Source organism: Drosophila virilis, chromosome 5, assembly GCF_030788295.1.
Source record: "Drosophila virilis strain 15010-1051.87 chromosome 5, Dvir_AGI_RSII-ME, whole genome shotgun sequence".
NCBI classification, from domain to species: Eukaryota; Metazoa; Arthropoda; class Insecta; order Diptera; family Drosophilidae; genus Drosophila; species Drosophila virilis.
This window is the reverse complement of record NC_091547.1, coordinates 11,523,569-11,551,290: the sequence shown is the minus strand read 5'-3', so window position 1 is coordinate 11,551,290 and position 27,722 is coordinate 11,523,569. Positions and strand designations below refer to the sequence as shown.

Genomic DNA, 27,722 nt, shown 5'->3' with positions numbered 1-27,722 from the left:
TTTGATGGCGTGCGAAAAAGTACGCCCCCGCCCCCCGCCCCCCTCACTCCCACTCTTCCACTCTGTGGCGAGCTGGTCAGCGAGTGTTACGAGCGTTATCAAAGTATGACGCATTCATGAGACCGTGTAAAACTTGCATGGAGTACAAGGAATGTATCTTTATATCTTTTTTTTTTAAGGTAAGCATGCGGTATATTCACCTTTGTTTTTGGTTTGCCTCACCACGTCGCGTATCTGCAGCTCGATAATGCGCCGCAAATATTGATCGATGTGATTCATCATTTCGTTTGTGTACATTTTGTTCACATTCACAAAATTAATACAACTAACAATAACAATAATACTTATAATAATAATAATAACGAAAACAATTACGAATCGCGCCCCTTGTGCACCGATCTCGAAGAGAGAGAGAGTTACGTAGACTCTGCCAGCCACTTGGCTGCGGCCGCGTCGAATTCAGAACTGAGGCGAAGTGCGACAGTTGCGATCGCTTCTTATCAGCACATTGCGCTTATCAGACTATTCCCAATTGGGAACGTGAGCGAGCGAAGCAAAGGAGGGAGCGAGAAATGGAGAGCGAGAGAAAGAGACTGCAACGTGTGTTGGGTGTGACCGTAAGGTGTGCAGTGCACTGCACAACACGGTTTTAGTTTTATATAAAAACAACACTTTTTTTTGTAAACTAAATTATTATATTGCATTATTTTAAAAAGAAGATATCTCCCATTGCATACCAGAGATCTATTTCCTTACCTTCTGGGATAGACAAAGTATCAATGGGAACAACAGAATTTTAGATTCAATAAGTCTTAAGTTTTAAGAAATTTTGATTTTTTGCAGGTTTTTGCGAACATTGTAGTTTGCTTTTCAGCATTCCATCTATCTTCCGCATATGCCAGTGAATTCGCCATAATCTTTTGCTCGGATTATTCTTGCATAACTGACTCTTAATTGGACAAGTTAGCTTTTTAATGGATTAGGAATTGCTCATCAAAGAGATGAGATAGATAAGTCGAAATATTTGATTGTTTAAGTGGAACTTTGACATCGTGTTTATTACCCAATTTCCACCTTACCTATATATAGAGTTAAGAGTTCGCGAATTACAACCTTGGAGGAATATTTTCCAAAAACTTTCCATATAGACGTCATCGCAAGAACCTTCACCGGAAATTAGTTAACGCTTGACAGCGCTTCAGAGCGCGACGAACGTGAAGAGTCGACAAACAGCAAGTGGCAACAACAGCAACAACAACAACTGGAACGTTAACAAATGCCACACCGAATCAGAGTCCACTTACAGTTTGAGAGCAACTGCCTAGGCTGGTAATTTTCATCAAGTTCGTTGGCATTCGCGCTAATTTGATTTGAGTGCAATGACAGGAGCCGCAAGAACCAGACCCAGACCCAGCAACTCGCACCCCCCCCCCCTCCATACCCCCCTCCGCTGCCACGCCCACTAGCTGCGTCTTGAGCCTGTGACTAGGTGCAACATTTGCTGCGCCCGCTGTGCGCGCAGTTAGCTTCCAATTAGCCATATTCCAATTAGACAAGCGCATTCCACTTGTAACTCGTAACTTAGGCAAATGTTTTTATTTTCGATTTTGGAACTGGAATTTGGAGCAACTTGATGCATTGACAATTTTATTTATGTGGCACAAACAACGAATTGTTGTTGCAGCTGCGCGCCGCCCGACCAAAGAAAATGCCAGCGTGAAAATCAAATGAAAATAAACTCGAGGCGCTACCAGAAACTCAATTGGGCGTCTGATTTATGCCAAATGTGTGCGAGTGCGAGTGTCTGTGTGTGTGTGTGTGTGTGTGTGTGTGTGTGTGTGTGTGTGTGTGTGTGTGTGTGTGTGTGTGTGTGTATCTCTGTGTGTCTGTTATTCCAACTTAAAGCACATTTTAGACACCTGCCGACTGTCGATTAATCACCGGCATCAAGTTGCCCGACCTAATCACGAGTCATTCAGATAACGAGCGAGCCCTAATCATAGTTAAGTAATTCAGAAGTCGGCACAAAATATGATATGATATGAACCACAGTAAATAAAAAATAAACTGATGTACAAAATGTTGTTAAAAGAAAATTATTCGCTTCAATGCAAGCTGCATTTTAACGAGCTGCAAAAAGTGAATTCCACAAATGAGCGTGGAAAATTGGTGATAAACTAGAGAATGTAACTAAGCTTATTATATTATCAAATTAGATGCATGCATTCATCTCCAGCTAGATGCAATTTAAAACTAACTTTGCAAGTTCCACACATTTCGCAGAAACCACCAACACGAGCGGAAAATAGATGAAACATTTTATGCACTACAATTTGCAATTTAAGTGCATTTTCAAGCAATAATAAACAGAATTAATTGAAGATCCAATTATTGTTGCACAAACTTGCGTGGAAGAAACGTAAAAGCATTTATGCAAATTCTTCTACATACAGGCATATACATATATATTTCTTTCAAGATAATTATTATGATAATAATTTAGTTGTTGTTGCTGTCAGCTGTGTCTACAATTTCTCTGGCTGAATCGAGGAATCGCTTTAAATGACAAACAGACTCTGACTAACTGCAATATTCCAATGAGAACAAACACACACACGCACACACACACGCACACAGATTTGTGCACTGGCATTGCAAATGTGTCTGTTTGTGGATTTTGTTTATCGCGCAGTTATAAAGCTCATAAATGCTTCTTTCTTTTTTTATTATTTGTTGTTGTTATTATTTATTATTGTTCCTTCTACTTTCTGTTTTGCAGCGCTCAACTGAATTTCAGCTCAATTAAATATCATCGCACGAGCAATTAACAAACAAGAGTTCGCTAGCTCGACTAACAGATACCCAGTTGCACACAATTCATGAGAAGCGCGTAGAACGGTTGGTGATTTTCAGCTATTCTTCTCTCTTTCATGCATCCGCTTTCTCTCTCACTCTGCAACCTCACCCTTCCCTTTAAAAATCGATCCTCTTTACGCTACAACTAGATATACCCAATTGATGCAATGCTTAATGAGCACAGGGTATAAGGAGACAAGCGAATGCGAACGAATATGAATTAAAAACACGCACACTTCGGCGTGTGTGTAGAATATGCAAGCTGCAGTTGGAAAGTGATTGCTCCGAGCATCTCAAACTGTTCCACTGTAGGCAAGTCAAGGGGGTGGGCGGACGGTGTGGCGTGTCCGTGTCACATTGTGGCAAAGCGGAAGTGCGCCGGGCGAGAGGCAAACGTCAAGTACAAAACATGAAGGGAAAATGACGAAAACAAAAACAACGCAGCCAAGGGGATGCAAGGTGGAGGGGGGAGGGGGGGGTGTAGAATGTGCATGCAGTTATATGCAAAACAAAGAAAGAAAGAGCGGGGGGTGGGGTATGTGTTAAGAGTTTACAGTTGTGCCAACGATTACGATAACAATGACGATAACGATAACGATTACTCACCATTGAGGTCCTTGGTTAATTGCGAACGCGTCGACATTTTGACTGGTGGCCCAAAAATAATTATTATTGTTGTTGTTGTTGTTGTTGTTTATAAGTTTGCGGCGAAAGTGGCAGCAATTTGGCAGCGAGCGAAAATGAAGTCAAACAGGAATAACCACAAGGCGGCACTGGCCTTTGCGGGCGGAGGCGGTGGCTGCGGCGGCGGTGGCGGCGAATTGCGTGCTGTGTGCAAGGCGAAAAGGGCCCAAGCAATTTGGAGTTTGTTGTTGTTGTTGTTGTTGAGGCTGTTATTGTTGTTGTTGTCGAAGCGATTTCAAGCGCGAGTCGCCTCGCATCAAACTGGATTTAAGGCCGGACTACGGACTACGCCTGCCGTTTAAGAACAGGAACAGCCTTAAATTGTTGCTCGCACATTTTTCGCAACGGTTTTCCTCATCGTTTAACACAGATGCACAACTTTGTTTTTTTTTTCTTTCGTTTTTTATACACACACGCAAACACTTTTTCACGGTTTTCCACCCTCGTTGGGGGATCGGTTGGTCTAGCTGATTTGCTCTGCTAACAATTGTTTTGGCTTAAGCTATCTATTCTAATGGATATTGTACACTTTGTTTAAATGCTTTATCAATTTGTTTTATTTGAATGTTTTGATTATTTGCTTTGGAATTCTTGGATTTCGTTTTGGTTTTTATTTTTTTTTTTTTTTTTGCCGCATTCGCTTTGAATAATTTGTTGGCAACGTACAAATTGAACACTTGTGGTGTTAACTGTGTGGCGCTGCTAGCAATTGACTTAATGCGCCGCACAGTTAATTTATTTGACTAACAATGTTTTGCAGTGGTTTGCAAAAATTGTGCTTAAAAATTAATGTAAAACTTATGCGCGCTGGCACCGCGAACAGCACACACGACTAATGAAAAGCGTTGGGTCTACTGAATAGTGTGACCAGTTGTCGCAAGCCGCCAAAATGTGTACAATGCATCATAGGAAAATACCAAACAGCTGTTGTTCTAAACAAACTGAGAACAAACCATTTCACAATGAAGTGCCCTTTTTAGCTGTAGTTTGACTTATTTGATTTCAATTGAAGCCATTTATTGTTTATTTATTCACTTCAAATGCATTTATTTTTTTTAGTGCACTGGCAGCCCTAGAATTTGAGTGCTGTAAATGGTGCAACGAAAGTAACTGTACAACACTCAACTTGCCGCACGCTGAATGGCGCTTGAACCTAACACTAAAAGAGGAAGCAAATATCAGTTGAGCAGACAACATTTGGAGCGCAAAAATGGCAAATGTGCGCTGTTTGCAAAAAGTGATACGCATACAAAAGTTTGTGCTCCCACTCAGTAAGTAAATTATCAATTAAGCCACAACTGTTAACACACCATACCAAAACCGCGCGCGCCTCGGCATTTCACAATTCGCAATTCGCCCCTACGCATACATTACGAAAGACGTGCGAGATTGGCATTCAAAGCGAACAGCTGTTTTATTTTATTCTCGGTCCGACTTATACGTCAGGGGGGGAATGGATAAAGCAAATGCTGCCGCTGCCGGTTGTCAGCTTATTTAGAATTTTCCGTTTAAAGTCAAAGTTAAAAAAAAAGAACAAAAAAAAAAAACCATAGAAACTAGTGTAAATTAAACAGCATATGAAAATGGATACGGTAACAGAAGCCGAGAACCTGCTGCGTCTCATCAAACGGATGCTGCTCGAACGCGACTACGACGGCGTCAAAATGCTCTTCCAGAGTCCCACAGTCTTTGCCGAAATCGAGCCGCACATGGCCGCCATTGCCATGGAGCTATACAATGAGATATGCGCTCCGACATTGACGGACGACACAAATGTGGATGATGCGCCGCTGTTCGATTGCGTCAATGAGCTGCTCAAGATTGTGGCCAGATATGCGTCACTGCATCCGTTCATGCTGGAGCTGATGGAGAAGATCGAGGAGAGCAGCAGCATTGCCATATTCTCGGCCTATCTGCGCGCCCTGCAGGTGGTGCTGCTGCGCCAGGGCAGCGCCAAGCCGCAGGCCATCGAATGGTGTCTGTCGTCGGTGGTGACGCGTATCCGTGAGCTGCCGCTGCCGGACTATCTGAGCGAGGGCTACGACGAGCAGCAGGCCCATTTGCTCGAGCAGGAGCAGCAAATCGAGCAGCTGATGGCCCACTACATCACCATCGATCTGTGCTACGAGCCGCTGCTGAAGGCGGTGCTCCAGCAGGATGCGCGTGCTCCGATCTTTCGCGATTGCGGCCTGAATCGCCGCAATGTGCTCACCTGCTTTCTGCTGCAGCTGCTGGGCAAGCCGCTGGCCCTGCTGGAGGTGAGCAATGTGCCCAAACGACTGCTGCAGCCAGGCCAGGCGCACACCTGCACGCCCAGCCCGTGGCGCCTGCGGCCGGAGCTGACGCAACAGAACTATCTGCTGGCCCGGGCCAATGCGGGCAAGACACAGACCTATGTGCAGCAGGTGCAGCACACGCTGACCTCGGACATCACACGGCTGCTGGGCGATCCCTACTATTTGCTGGGCCTGGTCGAGCAGCGCGCACGCTGGAAACGCCGCCTGGATGCCGCCAACGGCGTCTATGAGATGAGCAGCCACAATATGTTCCTCATCGATGACAAACTGCCGCTGCCCGCCCTCGCCATGTACTACCATGCGCTGCTCGTGGGCCAACTGCTGCCGGCGACGGCGCCCAAGATCTATGCGCCGCTCTTTCTGTTCGAGTCGAGCCTGTATTTGGTGGCCGTGCTGCTGGAGCAGCCCGAGCCGCCGCTGCAGCACTGCGGACTGCGCCTCAACGATTACATGCTCAGCATTTTGACGGAGGCCGTGCCGCAGCGTTCGCTCGATCTGGAGGTGCACAAACGCTACTGCGAGGCACTGTGCAAGATAACCGGCTACTCGCCACAGGAGCCGCTGCGTCAGCTGGGTCTGCAGGTGCTGCATCACTATATACTCGCCTTCGAGGATGCGGCCAAGTACTTTATATTGAAGAATTTGCTGGAAACGCTACAGCACGACGGCATCTTGGGCTATTTGGCGGGCATGTACAAGGATCTGGTTGCCGCCGCCTTGGAGAAGAAGGCGCCGCTCAGCGACGTTTACAGCGGCATCAAGTTTCGCTCCATGCTGCTCAGGTGCGTCTGTGTGCTGCCGCAGGATGTCAAATCGGATCTGCTGCTGCACTCGGTCAGTTTGTCCAATGCTCTAAACATTCTACGCTACTTTGCCATGGCTGACCTCGAGAATCGGACGGGCTTCTGGCATGCGCTGCCCGAGATTGAGGAGCGTCTGCTGCAGCCGTTGGGCAAGGCACTCAACTTCTCGCTGGCCCACTACAAGGCGTACAGGGAACGTGTCCGCAATGGCCAGAGCGCCTCCGACGATGAGCTTATGCAGAAGCAGCTCAACATGCTCGCCGTCAACATCAGCAACAGCGGCATGGGCGGTGAGGGCGAGGGCGATGGCAACTTGCCGGACATTGGACGCGAGGAGAAGCTCGAGGTGCTGGCCGGCTCCATAACGGGCCTGGAGTCGCTGCGCGTCCTCTATCTACTGGCCAGCGATAATCTCGAGCAGAGCATCGCCAGGCGCAAACAGGCCACTGCAACGAACACGACCACGCCCACAGCCATGGAACTGGAACTGGAGCAGCGCTAGGCAAAAAGAAAACCCGAATTCCAGAAGGCAGCATATATTTTTATGTTTATATCTGAAAGCGTAATGAAAACGAAATTTGTCTGACCAATTGTTTGGCCTTGGATTTAGTTTTGTTGGGGCTCTGGGGCTTTTCGGCCAGCAGGTGTTAATTGCCCAACAAGCTGGGGCCAGATGAGCTGACGCTTTTGTGCTCCAAATGGTGTTAATTAACTACGCAGCAGACGCTTTGCTTGCTTTTCGCGACCTCCAATGTCATTTGTACCTAATTGCAATTAGAAACTAGGTGGATGAGCAGAGGGCAAGCGCGTGTTTGTCACATAAATTTGAACTGGTTTAACTTCAATTAAGCTAACTAAAAGCTAGAAGCTTTAGAAGAATCAAGAATGTCAAAGCAACTTAAAGCTTTGCTTGGAAACGAAGTTAAAGCTAAAAGCTTTAGTAAAATATTTGCTTTAGGACTATCAGAAATGTCAAAGCGATTTAAAGCTCACTTAAAGCTCGAAGCTTTTGTTAACTACGTACTTGAAGAATATCAGAAATGCCAAATCAAGTTGAAATAATTAAAGCTCGCTTAAACTCGAAGCTTTCGTTATACATGTAATATGTCAGAATGTCAGAGTAACTGGAAAACAATTAAAGCTCAAATCATAATCTTAAATAATTGTTTGCAATCTTAAAGTTTTTTAAAACCTCGAGAATCAGCTAGAAATGTGTTCCCTCGAAACAATTATGTTCTTCTAAGCTGCCTATGTTACTTTCTCCTGTTTAAAGAATTATGTTTCTCTCTAATTATGTTTGTAAACCAAAACCCTTTACAGATGCTCAGGGCTGCTGGCTGGCCGCCACATGCAGCAGCGGAACAGCGGCAACTTTTCACACACTTCATCAGCAGCAGCAGCAGGAGCTGCGTTCAAAATTAAAGCCCGCCTGCAGTTTAAGACGCAGCTATGCCAAAGACAGCGACAAGCTTGAGGAGTTTCGAGCGCGCGAGGAGCAACGCGAACGGGAACGCGATGCAGCCGAGCAGAAGCCGGGCACACAGTCAGGTGCAGATGGAGGCACCGCCGGATCAGGCGGAGATCAGGGCAAACAGAGCGCAGAGCAGGCGGCCAAGCAGGCCAAGGTGGATGGCATACGCAGCCGCATATTAGATGCCGCAATGCTGCATGTGCCACAGCACGGCTGGAGCAAGCAGGCGATTGTCCAGGGCGCCGAGGAGTGCGGCCTGCCAAGCGTTGTCCACGGCATGTTTCCCGAGGGCGGCTTTGCGCTCGTCTCGCACTTCAACGGCAAGTGCAATGCAGAGCTGGTGCAGTGCCTGCAAAAGCAGACAGACAACGGTCAGAAGGAGGTGAGCGATCCGCTTGATTTTCTCGTACAGGCTGTGCGCCAGCGTCTGGAAATGATTGAGCCATACAAGAGCCAGTGGCCGCAGGCCATGGCGTTGATTGCCCAGCCGCAGAATGCATCCACAGCGCTGGCGCAGGTGCTGACGCTGGTCGACGACATCTGCTACTATTCCGGCGATCGTTCCGTGGATGTAAGTTGCGCCCAACCCATTCACTGAGAGCTTCTACCCAATTAATCCCCATTAATGACTTGTCCATAGTTTGGCTGGTACACGCGACGCATTGGCTTGGCCACAATCATGAAAATGACAGAGCTCTACATGCTGCAGGACACTTCGCCGGGCCATGCACAGACGTGGGAGTTCCTCAAGAACCGCATGGACGAGGCCGTACAGCTGCAGATGGCCCTGGCCCAGACCGAGGGCATGACACACACATTTCAACGTTCCTTCAACTCGGCTTTCATAACGGTGCGAAAGTCCACCTCCCTTAACTCACTTAGAACTAATCCTAAATCTCTTTCAATCTGACTCACAGGCGCGAAACATACTCGGACTGGGCTATGGCCGCCATTAGCGAACGCCCAAAAACCAGCGAAAGTCCAAAGAACAGGAGAGTGTTGTATAAAAAGAAATATATATATAAAGATTTATACCTATAAACCGTCATAATATACCTGATATATGTATACTTTTAGATTGTTGTTCCAGCGGGTCGATATTTCGCATTGGCAGCTGCGTTTATGCCCTGTTTCAATCGCGACTAGAGAGATTAAAGAGTATGGAGAGGATTAATATTACCAGGCTTTCGTTCAATTTCTCAACTAAGAATTGTTTTATAAATCGATAAAGGTCTCAAAATAGTTTTCTATGAACTTTACATAACATTATCACAATTATAAAAAATCGTTGCAAATTTCTAATCACGTTTGGTTAACACGACATAAACGCAGCTATTAATTATAATTGGAATGTAAGAGCTCTTCAATTTGTACAAATGTTAAATCCAGCCTAACTGGGTCTTAGTGTACTTATGATGGGATGGGGGAAAGTGAATATGAGCGGGAGTATGCCATATTTATGTAATCTAAATATAATACGCTTAATTAAACTTGTTCAAAAAATCGCTGCTCAAGTCGGAAGTCGTTGAAATGATATCAATTTATTTGTTTTTATAGACATGGAAGGAGACATTGATATGGCAAGATCCTGTAAATGCTATTGAAATTAATTAAGATGTTTGTTTAGTCAGTTTATATGTCAGCCGGAACGAATTGCCATAGGTACTTGCCAAAGGTTCTGCTAGTTAGCAAATCATTCGTTCATCAGGCCAAAATCTCACCTATAGCTACTATATTATATACAACTTATAGGAACAGGGTAATTAAATTAGCAAATCAGTTGTCATGCAACAACTCAAAGGACTGGACTGTCTTTGGCAAAGACACTTTTAAGTCTTTTTTGACTAACAAATTGTGGTTTATTCTTGATTTTTTTATAACACAACTATGAAACGCGCACTGGTGAGGCGCTGCGCGAGATTATTGCTGACTGACCATACTTGGAGAAAAGGTTGTCTACTGGACATTGGAAAGGTGCGCTTGTAATGTGTGCTGCGCCGAGCTATCGGTTTGCTCACTCCTGGCCCGCTTTGCAACGGACGGTGCCAATCGGGCGCGCACGGGCAGCACTTTCTCTGGCACCGGATAGCGGGATTTCCATGTCCAGGTGTCCTCCTCATGTATGGGATCCATATATGGCGCTGGAATGTCAAAATCGATTTCGTTACGCCGGTTAGCCTGGTCACGAGCATTCTCCAGATGTAGTTGTTGTTGTTTTCGATGCCAGGCAGAAGTTGACAGCATGCGCAGCTGTTTATCGCCGGACGCCAGATTGGCTGGGTTACCTCTGCGCTTGTTGCCCCTTTTGACGTTGGTTTTGGCAGCCACCACATAGGTATACAATTCGGATATGTCCTTGCACAGATCTGTATGCTTGATCGGCTTGCGATTGGGCGACGGATAGGGATACAGGAGCTTGTAGTCCCCTCTGTTCGGTCCGTGGCAGCGATCCGATAACTGTCGCACCGGACAGAGCGGACATGCATAGGGTATTGGCGCACAGGGCGTCCATTCCATGCGGCAACAGTGTTGGCACATTTCCTAGCTCTGTTATTAAAAAAAAAGCCGAACTTTCAAGAAATTTACCAAACGATTTCTATGTGGGGGACCTTTCGAATTTTGTGCCTGAACAACAAACAAAAGTCAGCTACCAGCAAGGCGTTACAAATTTCAGTGTGCTATGATCTGATCTAGGACAGTTAAAACAGTGATTTGTTCTAGTTTTTAAAATAATATACAACAGTTTCCTAAGCTTTGTTCTATTATTGGAATATTATTTAAATCTTTCATTTAATTTTCCCAATAATTTAACCACATTAAGCTCCACTTCTTAAATGCCTTAAAGCTATTAACTAAGTTATATTTTCTATCAAATCTATCTCCCGACATGAATATAAGAAGTTTAGATTGGAAGCATTATCTCAACTTAATCTTTGGGTTTCAACAAATTCTTATTGTATATTTCAAAATCTTTGCAGCTTTTCAGCATTGTTAGTTGTTTAAATTGAATTAAAACCCCTAAGCTACACACAAATCTAACTAATTACTTAAAAGGTATTGCACTAAGGAAAACATTTATAACAAATATCCCTCATTTGCGCACAAGCTAGGGCAAAGGCTGTAGGTACGTTCCATCATCTGCCGGCAGCTGCTCCACTTTGCTGTGAATTTATGATTATAGTATATGTGGATTAGGCTAAGTTTTATTCCATTTATGCTTACCTATGCACATTGTCTGTTTGCTCGTTGGTCTGCAGATTTTGTTGCTTGGATTGCTGCAACAGACGCAGTGGCACCTCCTTGGTGGCCACTATCATGTTATCCAGACGCTGCTTAAGCTCGGCAAAAGTGGGTCGATTGCCGGGTACGGAGCACCAGCAGCTTTCCATCAACGCGAACCTGTTCCAAGTTGATGGGAAGATTGGTTACTTATGTATCATGATGCAAAGGAGGTTTAAGTCCGTAGTTCTTAATTGTTTCCAGTTCGAAGCAAGGCCTGACAAGCCCAGGCGAGGTTTTTGCTCGAACCGCAAAGCAAACTATCTATCTATATACTCAAAATTTGTATACATTTCATCCGTGCAGCCGTCGGGTCGTCTCATGCGCTGTCCCTGACGCAGCAGCTGCAGCAAATCTCTGGGCGAAATTGAAGGATACGGCATACCACCCAGCGTTGTAATCTCATAGAGCAGCACGCCAAAGGACCAGCTAAAAGTCAAGCAAAGATAATTTAACTATGTTCCATCAGACTAAAGCTCACTTACACATCGCTCTGACTGGTGTACACCTGATGGGTTAGCGACTCCAGTGCGAGCCATTTGATGGGCAGCTTGCCACTGCCGCCGGATTTGCGATAGACATTCTCATGGTAGACATCACGGCTGAGGCTGTAGGAAATTAATATTAATATGTTTCTCATATAGTTCATCATCATCATATTACTTACCCAAAGTCCGCTATCTTAATGGTGCGATCCGATGAGATGAGCACATTGCGTGCCGCCAAATCCCGATGCACAATCTTGTTCTGTGCCAGAAAGTCCTGTGAACAAACGGATATATTATTGTCTAAACATTTCGTCAACTAAGCACTTACCATGCCAACGGCCACCTGATGTGCAATGTCCAGCAGATCGGCATACTTGAGCGGCTGCCTCTCCATTTGTTTATTAGCTGCAGGTGGCTCAAAGTACTCCCTGTTCTCGAAGCTCACCGTGCAGCTCCTAGCAGGTGGCTGTTTGTTTTGGTTGCGCTTCAATATGGTCTTCGGACATACGGCTGCCGCATTCGCATCAATATTCTCAATCTCATGCAGTCCATAGGATTTGTTGTCTGCAGCGAGCGTTGCCTTGGTCAAGTTGTAGCTATCGAGGTGGCTGCTGTTTCGCGAGAGATCCGTTTCGGATTCCTCCTCTAGTGTGGACAACATGGAGCCATTAATATCCTCAATGCGTGTGTCATTATACAGGAGATGTCTGGAGCGCTGCTGATGCGTTGTCTTCTGGGGTTGCGGCTGCTTTGCTGGGTTCAGCTTAAGCCGCATGTCCTGAACGCTGCGCTCCTGCTGGAACTTCCATTCGTCGCTGTAAGGAAAGGCATTAGAAAGTTTTCCATATACATACCCAGTCCTACCGTAAAAAGCTCTGCAGGCTTCCCAGACCGCAGTACTCGGTGAGCAGCATCATGCGATTGCTGAACCTGGTCGAGTAGCCCACAATGCCAACAATATTTGGATGTCTGCCGACGGCGCGCAGCATTTGTATTTCGCACTTAAAAGCCTGCACATCCTCCTCATTGGGCTGGTCTAAGAAAAGGCATTAATAAGCTGCGCAGCTCCCAACGCTTCCGACTTACCTTTGAGCAACTTGACGGCCACCTGACGCTGCTTGTAGACGCCGCGGCGCACCAGGCCAAAGGCGCCCTCGCCCAGTACATCCTGCAGCAGCACAGCATGTGGCTCCACCTCCAACTCATCATCAAGTTCAAAGTTATCTTCGGTGGCGAGCGTGGCCAACAGGCTGCTGCTGTTGATCAATGAAAGATGAAAATCGGCAGCCTGACTGGGCGCTGACTTGAGCTCCTTGGTCTCCAGCTTCTGGCACTCCTGCTGGCGCCTGTGCTTACGCAGCGTCATTGAGCACAAAGCGAGTATACAGCAGACGGGCACAACAAGGAAGAGTATTAACTTAATCACGCTGCTTTCTGTGTATCGATTGGGAAGTTATCCATAAGTTTATAAATCTTAAAGCAGCACAGTTTACCTTTCATCCAAACCTCCAGCGGTGCCTTGCTCAAAAACTGCATGGATGCATTCTGGCCGCCACGTGTGTGCGCCACCAAATGCACCTCAAAGTTGGCACCCAGCACAGTTATATTGGATATATAAAAATGGCTGGCATTGCCCTCCACTGTGTACTTGGCCTGTTCGCTGTCCGTGTGCAGATCGAGTATGTACAGCGTATAGTAATCCGGCAGATATCGCGGCGGTGACCAGCTGATATTTAGGGCCAAAACATCCTGATTGAAATGCTGCTGCTGAACGCTTACGTTACTCGGTTTAAGTGGAGCTGCAATGAATGGCAAGGAGTTATTATAAGTCTTTCTCTATGCTATGCCATTTCAACTTACCGCAGAGCGTGTAGTTGTAATCAAACCAATCCAAGCAGCTTGGCGCCTGCAGTATGAGCCACTGCACTGGACTCTCCAGGCTATTCTTGTCGTTAACTGTTCGCACACCAATCCTGAAGTGTTCACCAAATTCCATATTGGGTATTGTATAGGTATACAGCTGGCGGGGCTGTGGAAGAGTACAGATATCATTAAAATCTTGTGGTGAAAATGATTAGAGCTGGGCAAAGATGGATTGAAGAACAGTCTTCTGTGCAAAATCCAAATGTGCTAGAGTCACGAAACATGATATGTTGCTTCTAAAATATTATATATTTGTCAAGTATCTTTCATTTGATACCTATCGCCACCACTCCGCTACCACCCCAGAGCTATAAATCAAGTTAATAACCCAACTTTTATTGCCAACCAATTTAAGCAAAAATTTAAATGCAACTGACCTTTTCAGTATACACAAATATTCTATGATACAATAAGATATACCGAAGAAAATTTCATAAAGATCGGTTAAAAAAAAACCAATTGAATAGAGCAGCTTCTTTAAGAATTTCTCTATACATGTACAAACACACATTCATGCGCGTCTGCTTCGCGTTTTAACATCATGGTCTTCCAAATCATCAGGTTTTTTTTTTTTCAAAATTGAGGTTCTCAATCATAATCTCGGGTAAATAATGTCTGATTTTAAAATGTTATACCTTGTTGAATACGTATGGATCCCTACCATCAATCAACGTTCACGATATAACTCCGCGCGGAGATATGACGTTCCAAAACGACATAACTCCGCGCGGAGATATGACGTTCCAAAACGACATAACTCCGCGCGGAGATATGACGTTCCAAAACGACATAACTCTGCGCGGAGATATGACGTTCCAAAACGACATAACTCCGCGCGGAGATATGACGTTTCAAAACGACATAACTCCACGAGGAGATATGACGTTCCAAAACGACATAGCTCCACGCGGAAATATGACGTTCCAAAACGACATAACTCCGCGAGGAGATATGACGTTCCAAAACGACATAACTCCGCGCGGAGATATGACGTTTCAAAACGACATAACTCCGCGAGGAGATATGACGTTCCAAAACGACATAGCTCCATGCGAGATATGAGATATGCTTTTCCAAATCATCAGGTTTTTTTTCAAAATCGAGGTTCCAAATCATAATCTCGGGTAAATCATGTCTGATTTTAAAATGTTATACCTTTTTGAATGCGTACGGATCCCCATCAATTGGCACCATCAATTGGCATTCAAACAAATTAATCATCGATGTCCGTCTGTCTGTCTGTCCGTCTGTTCGTATGTATGAACGCAAGGATCTCAGAACCTATAAGAGCTAGACACAATTTTAGATGTAGGTGCTCCTAGTGCCCGCGCAGATCGAGTTAATTTCCGATAATGGATAACTTACTCCGCTTCCAAGCAATCGATAAAAATCGATATCGATATCGATATACTGTTTTTTGGGCAATTTTGGTAAATAATAAGAGCTAGAGTCCCCAAACTTGACATATAGCTTCTAAAATAGAATATATATATGCATTTGATGTTGGAAGAAGAGGGTTCAGGGTATCCCCAGGTCGGGAGCACCCGAATAGAACCTCTTACTTGTTATAATTAGAGCAGACTATTGCCAAGTCCGGCTCTTGCTGGTTAAAAGCATGATGCACTTACATCACGAAAATGAACTGGAGTGGGCGCCTCCATGCTTTGGCTATCCGTTGAATAGTATATCATATCAAAGTAACAGTTTCGTTCTGCAAGAGATAAAAACGATATTAAACGGTTTTTTTTTCTTTGGTACTTCCCATAACCTCCCCCATCCCATTAAAAATACCTGCTGACGGCTGCCATTCAATTACGGCTGCGATGCGCCGCAAATTGTCGGGCTGCTCTTGAAATTTCCTTAGCTTAACCTCGCCCATTTTGCTGGGCTGATAGCCACGCCTCAATGTTTGAAAGCCCTCCTCCAAGGCTATAAGCGAATAGGCGCCATCGGCGTGCACAGCCAACGTCGTAACATTATACGTAGTATTTGATTCCAGCTCGGGTATGGTAAAGAAACTGTCATCTGACTAGGTTAACGAACGATTAAAACGAAGATTAGCTCGGCTTGAAATTCCCTTAAATAAGTTGATGATAGTTACCAAATAGAGAATCGATTCCAAACCAGTTAATTTAGCATCGATTCTAATGATAAACATGGCATCTGGGGCACTTTGTGTGAAATTGTGCCGCGCATGCTGCACCCAATTGATGCGGAATGTCAAGTTGTACTCCGTGCGGCAGACGAGCTTCAAAAGGAAATTCTCCTGTATTTTACGTAGTCTTCTTGGCATTAAATCGCTGGAATTGTCGTTCTTACAGTACTCGTAGCAGGCAGTAAAGTTCTGCAAAATGCAATCGTGTTAAAAACTAAGAGCTTTGATTGGTGGTGGCCACCAGTTGATCTGACCTTTTGCGGCATTTTAATCAGGCAGTGCTTGGAGCAGGCGGTCAAATTTAGCAGCGAGTCATCCTCGGAGAGCTGGCGCATGAGCATCATATTGCCCCGATAGCTTGCCATGAGCACCCAGAAGATAAACACATATTTTGCATAGAACAGCAGCATTTTGTTCTTTTCGCCCCTTCCTTTCTTTCTTTTTCCGATCTCTCTCCCCTCTCTCTCTCTCTCTGTCGCTCTCTTCGTTTGCTGCGCCAATGCTGCACGGTTATTGCACTTTCCTTTTATGGCACTTGGACTTGCGGTTCTTTTTGTTTATTGAACAGTTCGCTCTCTTTGGCTTTTTTTTTTTGTTGCCCTGTTTTTTTTTTTTTTTGTAATTGCGACTCTGCGCAATAGATCGACCGTTGCCTACGACTGAGCCATGCGAACTGAAGTCGAGCCATAGGCGAGCAGGAAGAAAAGCCACAAAAATGAATAAAGTTGTGTTATTCGTTTTATTTTGTTTTGTTTTGTTTCACTTTTCTGTTTCATGTGCTTTATAAGACGGACGGACGGTCGGACGGCCACGCTAGCCAAATCATTTGTAATGCAAAAATCGAATTCGCTTTTCGACAACGGGGCGCCAAGGCGTATGGGAGAAATGCTCAATACAACGTATAACAATAAAACGCACTCGAAATTTGTATTTCTTGAAGCCAGTGCTTGTTTCAATCTGTTATACAGTTTTGTGCTCATGGCCATCATCAAATGGTGTTATACAAGCGAATGAAAGAAAGGCTCAACACAACGTATAACGAAATAAAAAAACGCACTTGAAAATGTTTATTTATTGAAGCCGGCGCTTGTTCCAATCTGTTATACAGAGTTCTGTGCCCATGGCCTTCTTCAAATTGTGTTATACAAACGTACGGTTGAAATGCTCAATACAAAGTATAACAGTAAAACGCACTTTGAAATTTGTATTTGTTGAAGCCGTTGCTTGTTCCAATCTGTTATACCGTTCTGTGCTCATGACCATCAAATGCTGTTATACAATTCATTGCTCAAGCGCAAAAAGTGCTCAAGTTCTATTTATAACTTTAGAGCCTGAGCACTTTTAGCGCTTAAGCAAGGAAATTGCAATTCCTGACATCAGGAAAGTACATTTACACACAATCGCACACTGTCCAGCTGATCTTGCGTGGGATAAACCATGCCCAGAAATTCCATAAGATGCGGCTGCATGCGCACAACCTCGCAATATTCTTCAAACGAGATGTGCATGTCCTTGTCGATATCAAATTTAGCAAATAGCACTTCAAGCATATCCTGTTGGCCGAAAAGAAGCAAAAGTAGCAATTAACAGGGCTTTTAGGCCAACAATATTTACAGTGCGCAGCTCAAAAATCTCATCCTCGTCATCGCCGTCAAAAAACTTTTCCACAAAAAACACCACGTCTTCCCGTTCCAAGTAGCCACGATCATTTTCATCGTAAATCTAAATATACGAATATATTCATATAACTTTTAACAACACTGTCCAACATATATGTATGTATCTTTTTATCACTTTTTAACACTGTTCAACGATTTCCACACTCAAACTTACGCTAAAGACGAACTGCATGCGTTTCTCCAGATCTGTGGAAAAGTAGATGGAGAACAGTCTGATGAAGCTGGCCAGGCTACAGTGGCGCTCCGACGAGGATTTTGGGTCCGTATAGTCCGGATCATAGCTAATACGGGCCACAATGCGTCTGTTTATTTCACGATCTGTCACATTGAACATCAGCTCCAATATATTGCTTAGCTGCATTAAGGTTATGAACTTGGCCTTGGGTCCATTACCCAGCGCAAATTTGTGATAGACCATGGAAAGGCAGAGCAACTCGGTCCTTGTAAAAGGTGACTCCATCTGCATGTGCGTGATCAAAGGCCCATATGTGTAATTGAAGCGCGCATTTTCCATGTAGTCCAAGGTAAGATCCAGATCCTTCATATCGTTAATTAGTCAATAAGTAAACTCACAAAAATGGGTATAAAATATTCAAATATGGCAACTGACAATCAAAAAATAACAGTTTTCTATATTTTGGGCTTTTCTTAAACCTTTGTTCCTACCAATCAATCCACGATGCTTTTCATTTTCTCTTGGCTCTTTAGATGGGATGTACTTCAAGTGGTCCCGAAAGGACCCGTTTCTGCATGAGAACCATATACAGCATATTTTCCCTTCTCAACTCATGCATTGCGCACAACCTCGGCATATTCATAATACAATTTGTGTAGATCCTGGAAAGCTTAATAAACCGAGAAAACAATACGTTGTTGCTGAATAATGCTAGCAACATACAATTATGCATGCGCCTTTTTGGCAACATGTTTTCAAAAACGTTTGCAACCTTTTGCCCAGACACATGTTGCTGTAACGCCAAGTAGAGTCTGACAAGCTTTCGTTTTTTATACAAGCATACATACATATACACACATCATATATATATACACATGCATATGCACAAATATACACACATGCATATATACATAATAATACATACATATATGTACGTACACCTAAATGCATGCATACATACAGACACATATACAAACCTACATAAATCGGCTTGCAGCTGTGTTGAGGAGATCGCGTATGCACTTAAATTAAAAGACATGTTTGGTAATGTATTTTCTTTATCTAATTGTTTAATTGTCCTTTGCTCGAATTATGTCATTTAGTAAGCAAAAGCAAAGTTACAGGATATTACTGCGCTAAACAACACAAAGTGTACATCCGGGTATATGGTATGTATATACGTGTGTGTGAGTGTGTGTGTGTGTGTGGTGTGTGGTGTGTGTGTGTGTGTGGGGCAGGGTGTAGACTTAGCAATGTACCTTAAAAGACTTTCGTATAGCTTACAAAACTGTATTCCTATCGAGTAACACGATAGCTATAAAAGTTAATGTGTATGAACAAAGATCATACAGAATACAACTACATAGATGTACAATTATCGTATAAGTATTTATATAATTAAAAAAATATTATAATCAAAATAAAAACTTAACATAGCTGCATGATAATAAAAAAAAAATAGAGTTCTAATACAGTGACAAAATAGAATACTGACTGACTGTTAGGATAGGTTTTCTTCAAATTGGAAATTGGAAAAACTCATGCGAGGATTTCTTTTGTTTCCTTTCTGCATGTGTGTTTCGAGGGTTCTTTGAGTATTATTTGATTTTTGTTTTGTTTGTTTGTTCTTGCGACACAACCGCTTGTGAAATTCATAAATATTCATAACTTTGTAGAGCAAGTTCACTTAACAGATACCAGGATACAAATATAATAATAATACTAATATTGAAAAAATGCAAATAATGTTTGCGTAGTGTGTGTTTGTTTGTCTGTCTGGGTGGGTGGTTGGTTGTCTGTTAGTCTGTGTTGTGGCATGCACCAAAACCAACGAAAAAAGAAAAAGAAAAAAACAGTCCATTCGATTTGTGTCCGTGCAGGGCGCGAAAAAAGACGTCGCCTGCGTGTGGCAACGTGAGTATATTGTATATGATTTAATGTCCATATTCAATCATGAATAGTCTGTGTCTTTTGAGACAATTTGAGAGTCTTCTACATTTTGCTAAACGCATTTCAAGCTAAGTTTTTTGTTGTTTCCTCTTTTGTATACAGTATCCACTAAATTCTGGCAATGCGTATTATCATGTGTTCTCGGTGACTGGGTGTGTGTGTGTGTGTGTGTGTGTATGGGTGTGCCTACAACAACTAGTTGTAAGCCAAAGAGTTGGTGTTGAGCGCCAGCGCTGCTTCCGTGCTGCTGCTGCTTGACGATGTCGATGGCTGTGGCTGAGCTGTGCCGCCATCCAGGTGCACATTATTATAGTCCGTTTTGGCATTGCAGCGCACGCCGTGCGGCAACTGTGACTGCTGCTGCTGCTGCTCCTCCTCCTGTAGCTGCTGCTGCTGTTGCAGTTCGCCGTTGCCGTTGTAGGCGCTGCTGTTGAGATTGTAAACAGTGAGACGGGCTTCGTGCTCGCGCCGCTGTTGACGCAACCGTATGTCGTGCTCCTCGCGCATATGTCGCAGCTTGAGGTCCTGCTCCTGTCGATAGTACGACATCTTGAGTTCCTGCTCCATTTGCTCAAAGCGCAGCTTTTGCTCGTGCTCGCGCCGTGCATAATCAATCTCGGCCAGGCGCGCTTGCTTAAGCAGCTTGAACAGCTGCTGTTTGTATTTCTCCTCCATGTCCAAGCAGCTAATTGCCTCATTGGCAGCTGTGGCTGGCGTATATGCTCCAACTGCGGCGGCACTAGCAGCCGGCGCCTCATCCTCGGATAGCACCGACTGTGCCTGTGAATGCTGTGGAAATGTATTTATCAAACGAGAGTTTCTTTTAAATGTTGCAATCTCTACTCACGTTGCGTTGTCGCCTTTTGCGCGTTGGTGAAGTCTTGTCGTTGTCCGGCGGGCCAGTAGTGCCGTCTGTGTCGTCCTTACTGCTCAGCAATGGTTTGGCTTTGGCACGTTTGCGTCTATTGGGCGCTGATTGCGGTTGGGCGCTCTCCTGCTGTGAGTCGCCGCCGGCGGTGGAGGGCGGTGGTGAGGGTATGGCTATGGTGGATGTTTGCAATGTATCCTCACTGGCATTTGTTGAATTTGGCAAGGCAGCCAGTGGCATATCCTCGTCCTCATCTAATTCGAGCAGTTCCTTTTTCAGTGGTACATTTACAGCGCCATTGGTGCCGCTGCGCGTTTGACTGCGCGACGATACCGGATCCTTTTGCAATTCCTCCATGAACTCAATCATGCGCATGCCCTCTAGCGCATCCGATTTTGGATGCTTTTGCTGATGTTCGCGCTTCGCCGAATTTTTCATGCTGCGCCACTGCACTTGAATTTGCTCCAGCAGGCGATGTCGAAAGTTCAGGGCATTGAATCTGTAAGTGAATATATAAATGGGCATTAATTGAAGTGCTGCACATAATTGTGTACACTTACTGTTTGGTTATTTGCGACCAGGCCAGTCGCTTGGCCTTGATGCTTTTGGCGTCGACGCTGCGATTCTCAACGAATGCAACTTTTGTTTTGATGACCTCTAGCAGCAGGCCGCGCTCCGCTTCCTCCCAATTGAGTGAACGTTTTTTGCGTGTGCCTTTTTTCTTGCCCGTTGCGCTTTCCTTTTCAGCAGACTCCTCAGCAGCATCTTCAGCGTTCTCCACCCCCTCGTCGGAGGCATTTGTGGCTTTTGTTTTCGACTCCGCCTTTTCATCATCGTCGTCGTCCTCCTGCGGCGATGATGCACCCTTTGTCAAGAGCTCTTCCAGTTTCATTTCGCTTCTCAGTTTATTGTTTTTGTAGTCTTTTTTTAATTGTTATTATCGTTATTTAAGCGCGTTTCCGATTTGCAAAAAATTCTTATTTGATTTCTGTATATACAACGCAACGGCGTTGCCACCGCGTCAGAATGTTGCAGGAGTGGCAACTTACAGCATCGCGGCGCTACTATCGATATATGTGCTGCTGCATCACTGTGCTCTAGTATGCCTTGAACTCTATCGATACATTCTCGTACCATACTCAAGTATCGAGCAAAGTAAGTAGGCAGGCTAGAAAATATAATCTCATTGGAAAATTATATATTTTATTATACAAAACGCAGCGAGATGGCTTTCGGTGACTATCCAGCTGAGTATAATCCGAAGGTGCACGGACCTTACGATCCAGCACGCTACTATGGCAAAGGTGAGCGAATTTGCAAAATTACGTAATTTTCTGCCGCACGCTATTGCCGCATAATACGATTGTCCCATCTATTTTATGTAATTGTTTTATTTGCAATCGCAGCTGATGTGCCCTTCGGCCAAGTTAAATTGGGAGAGTTGGGCTCCTGGTTTGGACGCCGCAACAAGACTCCAAGCGCCATTGCTGGCGCCGTTAGCCGTGCCTGGTGGCGCTGGCAGCACAAATACGTGTTCCCCAAGCGTGCTGGCATTGCACCCTTCTTCCAACTGACCGTCGCCAGCATGACGTTCTTCTACTTGATCAACTACACCAAGTTGAAGCACCACAGGAACTACAAGTACCATTAAGCGGTTCATCTCGTTTAAGCTCTTCAGTGTACACTTTGTAATTATAACTTTATTGTTGCCATTCGATAAAGTGGGAGAGTTAAAAAAAACACACAACACACGACAACACAATACATTTCTTGTTTTGAAGACGGCCAATTCTAATAAATATGTCTGCGAATAACTGTGCTGCACCAAATAACTGTGAACTAATTTGTGATTGGTTTACCGGTTCGACCTTCGCTCCGTCCCTTTTTCAGTTCGTGAATCTGGTTTACTTCATTTAAATGGAATAATACAGTCGCAGTTGTTTCATTTACGGATTCTTGGTATGTTGAAATCAAGACTGAAGGTAAATTTATCAATATATCATGTTTGTATAGTTTTTTCTTTGGACTAATCCTTTTCGTAGCAAAAAATTGGAATTTTCAAGCTCAACTCGGGTTATCGTTAATACTTTTCAGTAACACGCATCGGCAGCATTTGCTCCCGTATCCAGTTGCCTGTTCGTGCTGGATCTCGCAGGCGTAAAGATCTCGCATATGAAGGGCAGCTCGCGCTCACAGCTCAGCGTTTGCCAAGTGCCCTTTGGAGTCAGTGCCACGCAGCTAGCATTAGCCTGACTGCCCCTTCGGATACTTGCTGTTAACTTGGCTATTTCAGAACTCAAGCAATTCCACTTACCCCGATCGCGGATGACCCTCATGCCAGGCGCGGTACAGAAAACAGAGCAGGCTCTCCTGCTGCGCATTGCGATAGTCCATCGGCCGGAGAGAGCTGGAGCTATTAAACTGCAAGCCCACATAGGCCAAAAATATGCCCGGTACGGGCTGCTCTCCGGCGCGTTGTTTATTGTACTCGAAGAGCCAACGGGACAGTGCATAGGTGCGCGCCTCGGAGGCAACGTGCGCCAGGCTGCCGCTAAACTCGCTGGCATGGCTGCAGCTGCGCGAGGCATTCAGATAGCTGGCGGGCCGTGTATAGAACACAAAGAGTCCCACATGCGGCACGCAGCTGATGTTGTGCAGCGCTGCGGATTAGCTTTTGAGTTTAGCGCACCTTTCAAGCTAGCTGCTCGCTCACCTGTGGGCCTGCCATATAAGCTGTAGTAATCGAAGCGACTGTCGTTCAGCATGCCCGCAAAGCTAATATTCTGCGGACACTGCAGCACATGACAGTTGAAGAAGTCCGCCGGCTGCTCAAAGACTGTCAGACGCTTGCGTGCTTCCTTGTCGTAGGCATCCCTTGGCTGCTGCTCGAAACGATTTGTGCGCCGTTCTGGCCCACCTGGCGCATAGTTTAAGGCCAAGCCACGCAGCTCACGCGCCAACTTCATGCAAGCCTCCAGCGTCGGAGTGCTCTCCAGAGCCAGTGCCTCAGTCGTAGCGGCACGCTGGCACTGGCGCACCAGCTGGAACTGCAGTGGAGCGGCATTTTCCGCCGGGCAGCGCAGCGCGTTCAGCTCTGGCAATTGCCAACCGTTTGCCAGCAACAAGAGCAGCCACATGGCTAAGTGCATTTGGTGGCGTGTCCAGCATTTATATTCATGCACCTGTGACAGCTGATGACAGCATTGAAAGCTCTTTTATGGTCAATTTAATTTTATTGTTCATTTTCATAGTTTTATTTTTAGCTTAGGCCTAACTAGGTTCTTGATTTAAGATAATACAGTGAAAGCTCGCTTGAGCGAACTGATCTAAAGCAATACATTAATTCTTTAAAAAGGCGATTTTATTTTTAAATTTTACAATCTTGATAAGAAATTCTTCAATTTTTCGATTTGCATATAATTTAGAAGACCTATTTGTCCACTCTGTGGATAGTTTTTGTGCAAAAAAAAACTAAAGTTCATTAAGTGGAGCTTTCACTGTACGATGTTTGTGTATTTATTCGAAATTCGCATTGCACGGCTCCAGGCGAGCATTCTAAGAAAATAGGTCCAATGCTCAAATGAAGCTGTGCAAAAGCTTGGGTTAAATATTTAATTAATACAGTTTTTATATATTATTAATAAGAGCGGCTGCATGCTTAAAGTAAATAGTAGTATTTAAATATTGTAGTGCAAATAGTTTAAACAATGACAAGAAAAAAATTGTACAGAACATTTAACTAAGAACAAAGTTTCGCAGGTTTTTGTTTTTGTTTTTTTTGGAACTTAGTTATTTTTAAATTTTAAAGTACAAATACAAATATCACCTGAGCGTCGGCTGCTGCATTCGTTGTTAGTTCGAGTGTTTAAAATTAAACAGTTTAAATAGTAGGATAAATACAATATTTATAAATAAAGTTTAATGACTGCACTACATAGGCCGGGAGGGGGGTGGTGAGTTTTCTGATAAGAATCTGGGAGGAAGGGAGTCCAACCACCACCGACACGAAAGTGCCTAACAGAGTGCCAAAGACAGTGCTGCCAATGCTTATGTTTTGTATTGCAAATGGCAGCACTGCACAACTCTGCGACATTAGCGGGCAATTAACAATAATGGGCAAATTGCCCGGTAATCTCTGCACAGGGATTTACTTTTTGCAAAACTTAAAATAATAATTTGATTAGCTTAAAAAGTTGTGACCTTATGGACTAAAAACTGCTATCCAACTTGTCACGAGACATTTGACAATTGACTACCGCAGGCGGCTGCGTGTGCATCTCTTCATCTCTTGTTTATCCTGGCCTTAAAACCGATTCGTTTTACTTTTTTATTGTTTTTTTTTAAACACTTTGAGTGTTCCATTGTTTTGTTTTGGAAAAATTTGCGAAATTTTTAATTGAAGCTGTCACATTTCACTGCTGCTGCGGCTTAGCTGCTGTGCGAGAAGGCGGTGTTTGTATAGGGACCGCTGTATATGGAGCTGCCGGAATTGGACACCGTCTTGGTGCTACGACGTGCCATAATGCACAGCACAGCGGCCACCACGGCCAGCATAAGAATGAGACCCGCAATGGCGATGGCAATGGCAAACGTGCGCTGCGATACGCACAGGGCATCCTCCAGAGTCTGTAAAGTACATATACGCATAGTTATTAGCAGGCAAGGACAGTTAACTTCGGACTGCCAAGAATTGGCAATCCATCAAACCGTGTGAATGGTTAACATACCTTCTCCTTGTACACCGCATCCTCCTCGCTGTCATTGGCATTCTCGTTCTCATTGACATAGAGGCCGGAGAAGACCTCAATGGTCGCCGGCAAGGCTTCATCATCTTTGCCCTCGCTGGCCTGGCGTTTGGGCCGCTTGCCGCTGCAGACGGGCGCCTCCTGGCAACTGGGATCCTCCAGCGCGCACAGGCGCACATTACACTGATAATACACGGAGGTGGTGTAGGGGAACTTGTGCGCCGGGAAGGTCACATTGGCCGCCAGGCGATCCTCCGTATAGTTGAATTGACCCATGATCTCGTTGTCCATGGGACAGCTGCCAAAGTAAGCAGAAGATTAATCAAATGCCAAACCAACTCAAGCCGCTCCACTTACCCATCTTCGCCCACCAGACGCTGTTCACCCCAGCCGAGGCCGTCGCGCACAATGCAGTCCGTCACATGCAGTCCGTAGAGCTTCTGCTCATCAATGCTGATGACAATGGTCAGCGGATCGCCAATTTTCACATCGTCGGCTATCTTGTGCTCCTCATTGTAGATCTTCATATGGCAGCCGGGCATGGGCAGTTCGTTGTTGGTCACATCGTTGTCATCCTGCACATCCACATCGTAGACGTCCTCCTCGTCCAGGTCGTCATCAGTCAAACGTTGCTTGTCCAGCGAGCGTCCATAGTCGCGCCGGTCGTGCTCATCGCTGCGGAATGCCTGCGGCTTCTGCGCATGCTTGCGCAGGTATTTCTTGGGCTTGACGGCCGCATCGCGGCTCTTGTAGGCACAGCGCACATGATAGCCGCGTCCCAGATCCGTAATCAGTTTCAGATGCGGCTGCAGCACAATCGTATTGAAGAACTCAATGCCGCCATCGTCCTGCAAACGCAAAGCAAAATGTATTAGTTTGTGGCATCAAAGAAATTGATTGTGTTTTTTGTCTTTGCTAAATTTGTTTTTAAGCAGATTCAACTCACTCGAGCTCTCTAGGCTGGTAAATGTACACCTTTTTGGTGTATAATAAATAAAGCAACTATTGCTAATAATCAAAATATATATTACTTGACTGTAGAATATTGACTTTTAAGTTCCAAAAGTTCGTCAAACAGTTCTAGCTCTCGACAATTGCTGCGCATAAACAAAAGACTTAAGCAACAAACTTGTCATAGCCTCAAATCAAATCAAGGGCTGGCAGCTGCCCAACTGCCCAGCTGCCCAAGAAGCCATATTGGCGAGCCCAACCGGAATGCAGCCAGACAACTAGATGTGTGTGCCCACCGTACATAGTACAATGGGCCGTACCCGTGTCTCATTATGCATACACATTTACGCTTGGCTGACGCTGGAAATTGCCAGCTAGAAATTTGATGTGTCTTCAACTCGGCATTGGGCTCCTCTTCAGATCACGAGCACTTCCTCATAGTTTTTATACATTTTTTTTTTTCGTTTGCTTTTGTGTTTTATAGAATGGAATGGTGCTAAAGCCGTGCAGCCAAGTGTGAAGCCCTCTGTTATCTACACATCCGCAGAAATTAGCAATGTTTGCGTAATGAATTTTAATTTTTGTTCAACTGATGTTCTCAGAAAACTGAAACTGAAATCGAATGTTGCAAGACGCTCTGTGTGTGCACATCCGCTGATTGCGTCATCTTTCGCTCATCTTGGATCTGCAGCTGCCTCAGAGTGTGTTCGACTATCCGTCGCTGCTCCTCTACCATTTAATGTGACCCACAGCTAAGTATTAACTTGTTGTTCATTTTTTTTCACATTCTCTTCCAGCACATAACGGTGCTTGTGCTTGTGCTAATTCTGCAGTCAACAAGAAGCAGAACAACAGCAACAACAATACGTGTCCGATACGCACATTATTCTTGGAGAGGAGCGCGCGTTTTGCAGTTTGGGCTGGGCAAGAGATCGTACACTTATATCAATATCTTGTAATCAATATAAAAATATATCAATTTGTTTCATTTAAGCTCAATAAACAATGTACGAAGTCTTAAAGTCAACTACTGCTGATCTCCTCTGAAGATAAACCCAAACAAAATCCAAATCTATTTGATCTGTTCTTAAGCTTTTTTACACTGGGAAGAAAGTGAGTTAAATGAATCGAGTTTAATTTTAACACATTTTCTACATATTATATATTGAATTCATTTATGATAAATTGTATTTATTTTCGTGCTTTTGGGTCGTGTCACGACACGCTCTCAACTCTAGCACGTACATGTATATCGAGCACGCCAGCGGTCAATTGCTTGCGTGGTAGCTGGCAATTGTGTTGGGGCAAAGACGCGTACGTGACGCGTTCGGAAGTTTTTTTTTTTTTTTTTTTGGTAATTGGGACTGTGTACACTGATTTGGGCACGGAAATGCTTTA

The 27,722-nt window shown here is 44.6% G+C and overlaps 9 protein-coding genes across 17 annotated transcripts in view; 3 read left to right on the top strand and 6 right to left on the bottom strand.

The window, feature by feature from the left end:
• The window catches only part of LRR (Leucine-rich repeat), a 28,122-nt gene extending 23,726 nt beyond the window's left edge, over positions 1-4,396 (bottom strand). For 2 of the 7 annotated variants that reach the window (XM_070210288.1, XM_070210291.1), the window contains exon 1: positions 201-354. In XM_070210288.1, coding sequence (XP_070066389.1) covers positions 201-297 — 97 coding nt within the window. In that variant the 5' untranslated portion in view covers positions 298-354. Of the gene's footprint in view, positions 1-200; positions 356-3,462 lie in introns of those variants that run through there. The other 5 variants (XM_070210289.1, XM_015173751.3, XM_070210290.1 and 2 more) reach the window with 4 other exon arrangements.
• Positions 4,397-4,653: 257 nt separating this feature from the next.
• On the top strand, positions 4,654-9,181 carry Coq9 (ubiquinone biosynthesis protein COQ9, mitochondrial). The gene is made up of 4 exons (XM_002050316.4): positions 4,654-4,811; positions 7,961-8,682; positions 8,752-8,961; positions 9,029-9,181. Exons 1-4 carry the CDS (start codon positions 4,751-4,753, stop codon positions 9,065-9,067), a joined length of 1,032 nt encoding a protein of 343 aa, XP_002050352.2. The 5' UTR covers positions 4,654-4,750; the 3' UTR covers positions 9,068-9,181.
• Positions 4,868-7,230, top strand: LOC6626350 (uncharacterized). The gene has a single exon (XM_002050315.4). The coding sequence runs from the start codon at positions 5,118-5,120 to the stop codon at positions 7,140-7,142; it is 2,025 nt and encodes a 674-aa protein (XP_002050351.2). The 5' UTR covers positions 4,868-5,117; the 3' UTR covers positions 7,143-7,230.
• A 1,862-nt stretch (positions 9,182-11,043) lies between the features above and the next one.
• On the bottom strand, positions 11,044-16,640 carry tor (tyrosine protein kinase receptor torso). The gene is made up of 14 exons (XM_002050318.4): positions 16,211-16,640; positions 15,903-16,145; positions 15,593-15,830; positions 15,430-15,512; positions 13,739-13,907; positions 13,372-13,677; positions 12,965-13,312; positions 12,743-12,914; positions 12,207-12,693; positions 12,058-12,152; positions 11,876-11,998; positions 11,682-11,819; positions 11,334-11,510; positions 11,044-11,272 (listed from the first exon to the last, which is right to left on the bottom strand). The coding sequence occupies exons 1-14, from the start codon at positions 16,364-16,366 to the stop codon at positions 11,218-11,220; spliced, it is 2,790 nt and encodes a 929-aa protein (XP_002050354.1). The 5' UTR covers positions 16,367-16,640; the 3' UTR covers positions 11,044-11,217.
• Positions 16,641-17,010: 370 nt separating this feature from the next.
• LOC6626378 (calaxin) lies at positions 17,011-18,250 on the bottom strand. The gene is made up of 3 exons (XM_002050319.4): positions 17,790-18,250; positions 17,571-17,678; positions 17,011-17,509 (listed from the first exon to the last, which is right to left on the bottom strand). Exons 1-3 carry the CDS (start codon positions 18,177-18,179, stop codon positions 17,333-17,335), a joined length of 675 nt encoding a protein of 224 aa, XP_002050355.1. The 5' UTR covers positions 18,180-18,250; the 3' UTR covers positions 17,011-17,332.
• Positions 18,251-18,859: 609 nt separating this feature from the next.
• On the bottom strand, positions 18,860-21,669 carry LOC6626379 (transcriptional regulator ATRX homolog). The gene is made up of 3 exons (XM_002050320.4): positions 21,189-21,669; positions 20,608-21,127; positions 18,860-20,549 (listed from the first exon to the last, which is right to left on the bottom strand). The coding sequence occupies exons 1-3, from the start codon at positions 21,518-21,520 to the stop codon at positions 19,956-19,958; spliced, it is 1,446 nt and encodes a 481-aa protein (XP_002050356.1). The 5' UTR covers positions 21,521-21,669; the 3' UTR covers positions 18,860-19,955.
• A 19-nt stretch (positions 21,670-21,688) lies between these two features.
• ATPsynF (ATP synthase, subunit F) lies at positions 21,689-22,460 on the top strand. The gene is made up of 3 exons (XM_002050321.4): positions 21,689-21,783; positions 21,850-21,932; positions 22,035-22,460. The coding sequence occupies exons 2-3, from the start codon at positions 21,854-21,856 to the stop codon at positions 22,277-22,279; spliced, it is 324 nt and encodes a 107-aa protein (XP_002050357.1). The 5' UTR covers positions 21,689-21,783; positions 21,850-21,853; the 3' UTR covers positions 22,280-22,460.
• Positions 22,328-24,772, bottom strand: LOC6625888 (uncharacterized). The gene is made up of 3 exons (XM_002050323.3): positions 23,342-24,772; positions 22,943-23,288; positions 22,328-22,887 (listed from the first exon to the last, which is right to left on the bottom strand). Exons 1-3 carry the CDS (start codon positions 23,775-23,777, stop codon positions 22,719-22,721), a joined length of 951 nt encoding a protein of 316 aa, XP_002050359.2. The 5' UTR covers positions 23,778-24,772; the 3' UTR covers positions 22,328-22,718.
• A 144-nt stretch (positions 24,773-24,916) lies between these two features.
• The window catches only part of pio (piopio), a 31,551-nt gene continuing 28,745 nt past the window's right edge, over positions 24,917-27,722 (bottom strand). For all 3 annotated transcript variants that reach the window (XM_015173746.3, XM_070210305.1, XM_002050324.4), the window contains 3 exons: positions 25,731-26,221; positions 25,356-25,671; positions 24,917-25,254 (listed from right to left, as the gene is read on the bottom strand). In XM_015173746.3, the coding sequence (XP_015029232.1) occupies positions 25,057-25,254; positions 25,356-25,671; positions 25,731-26,221 (1,005 nt within the window). In that variant the 3' untranslated portion in view covers positions 24,917-25,056. The remainder of the gene's footprint in view (positions 25,255-25,355; positions 25,672-25,730; positions 26,222-27,722) is intronic.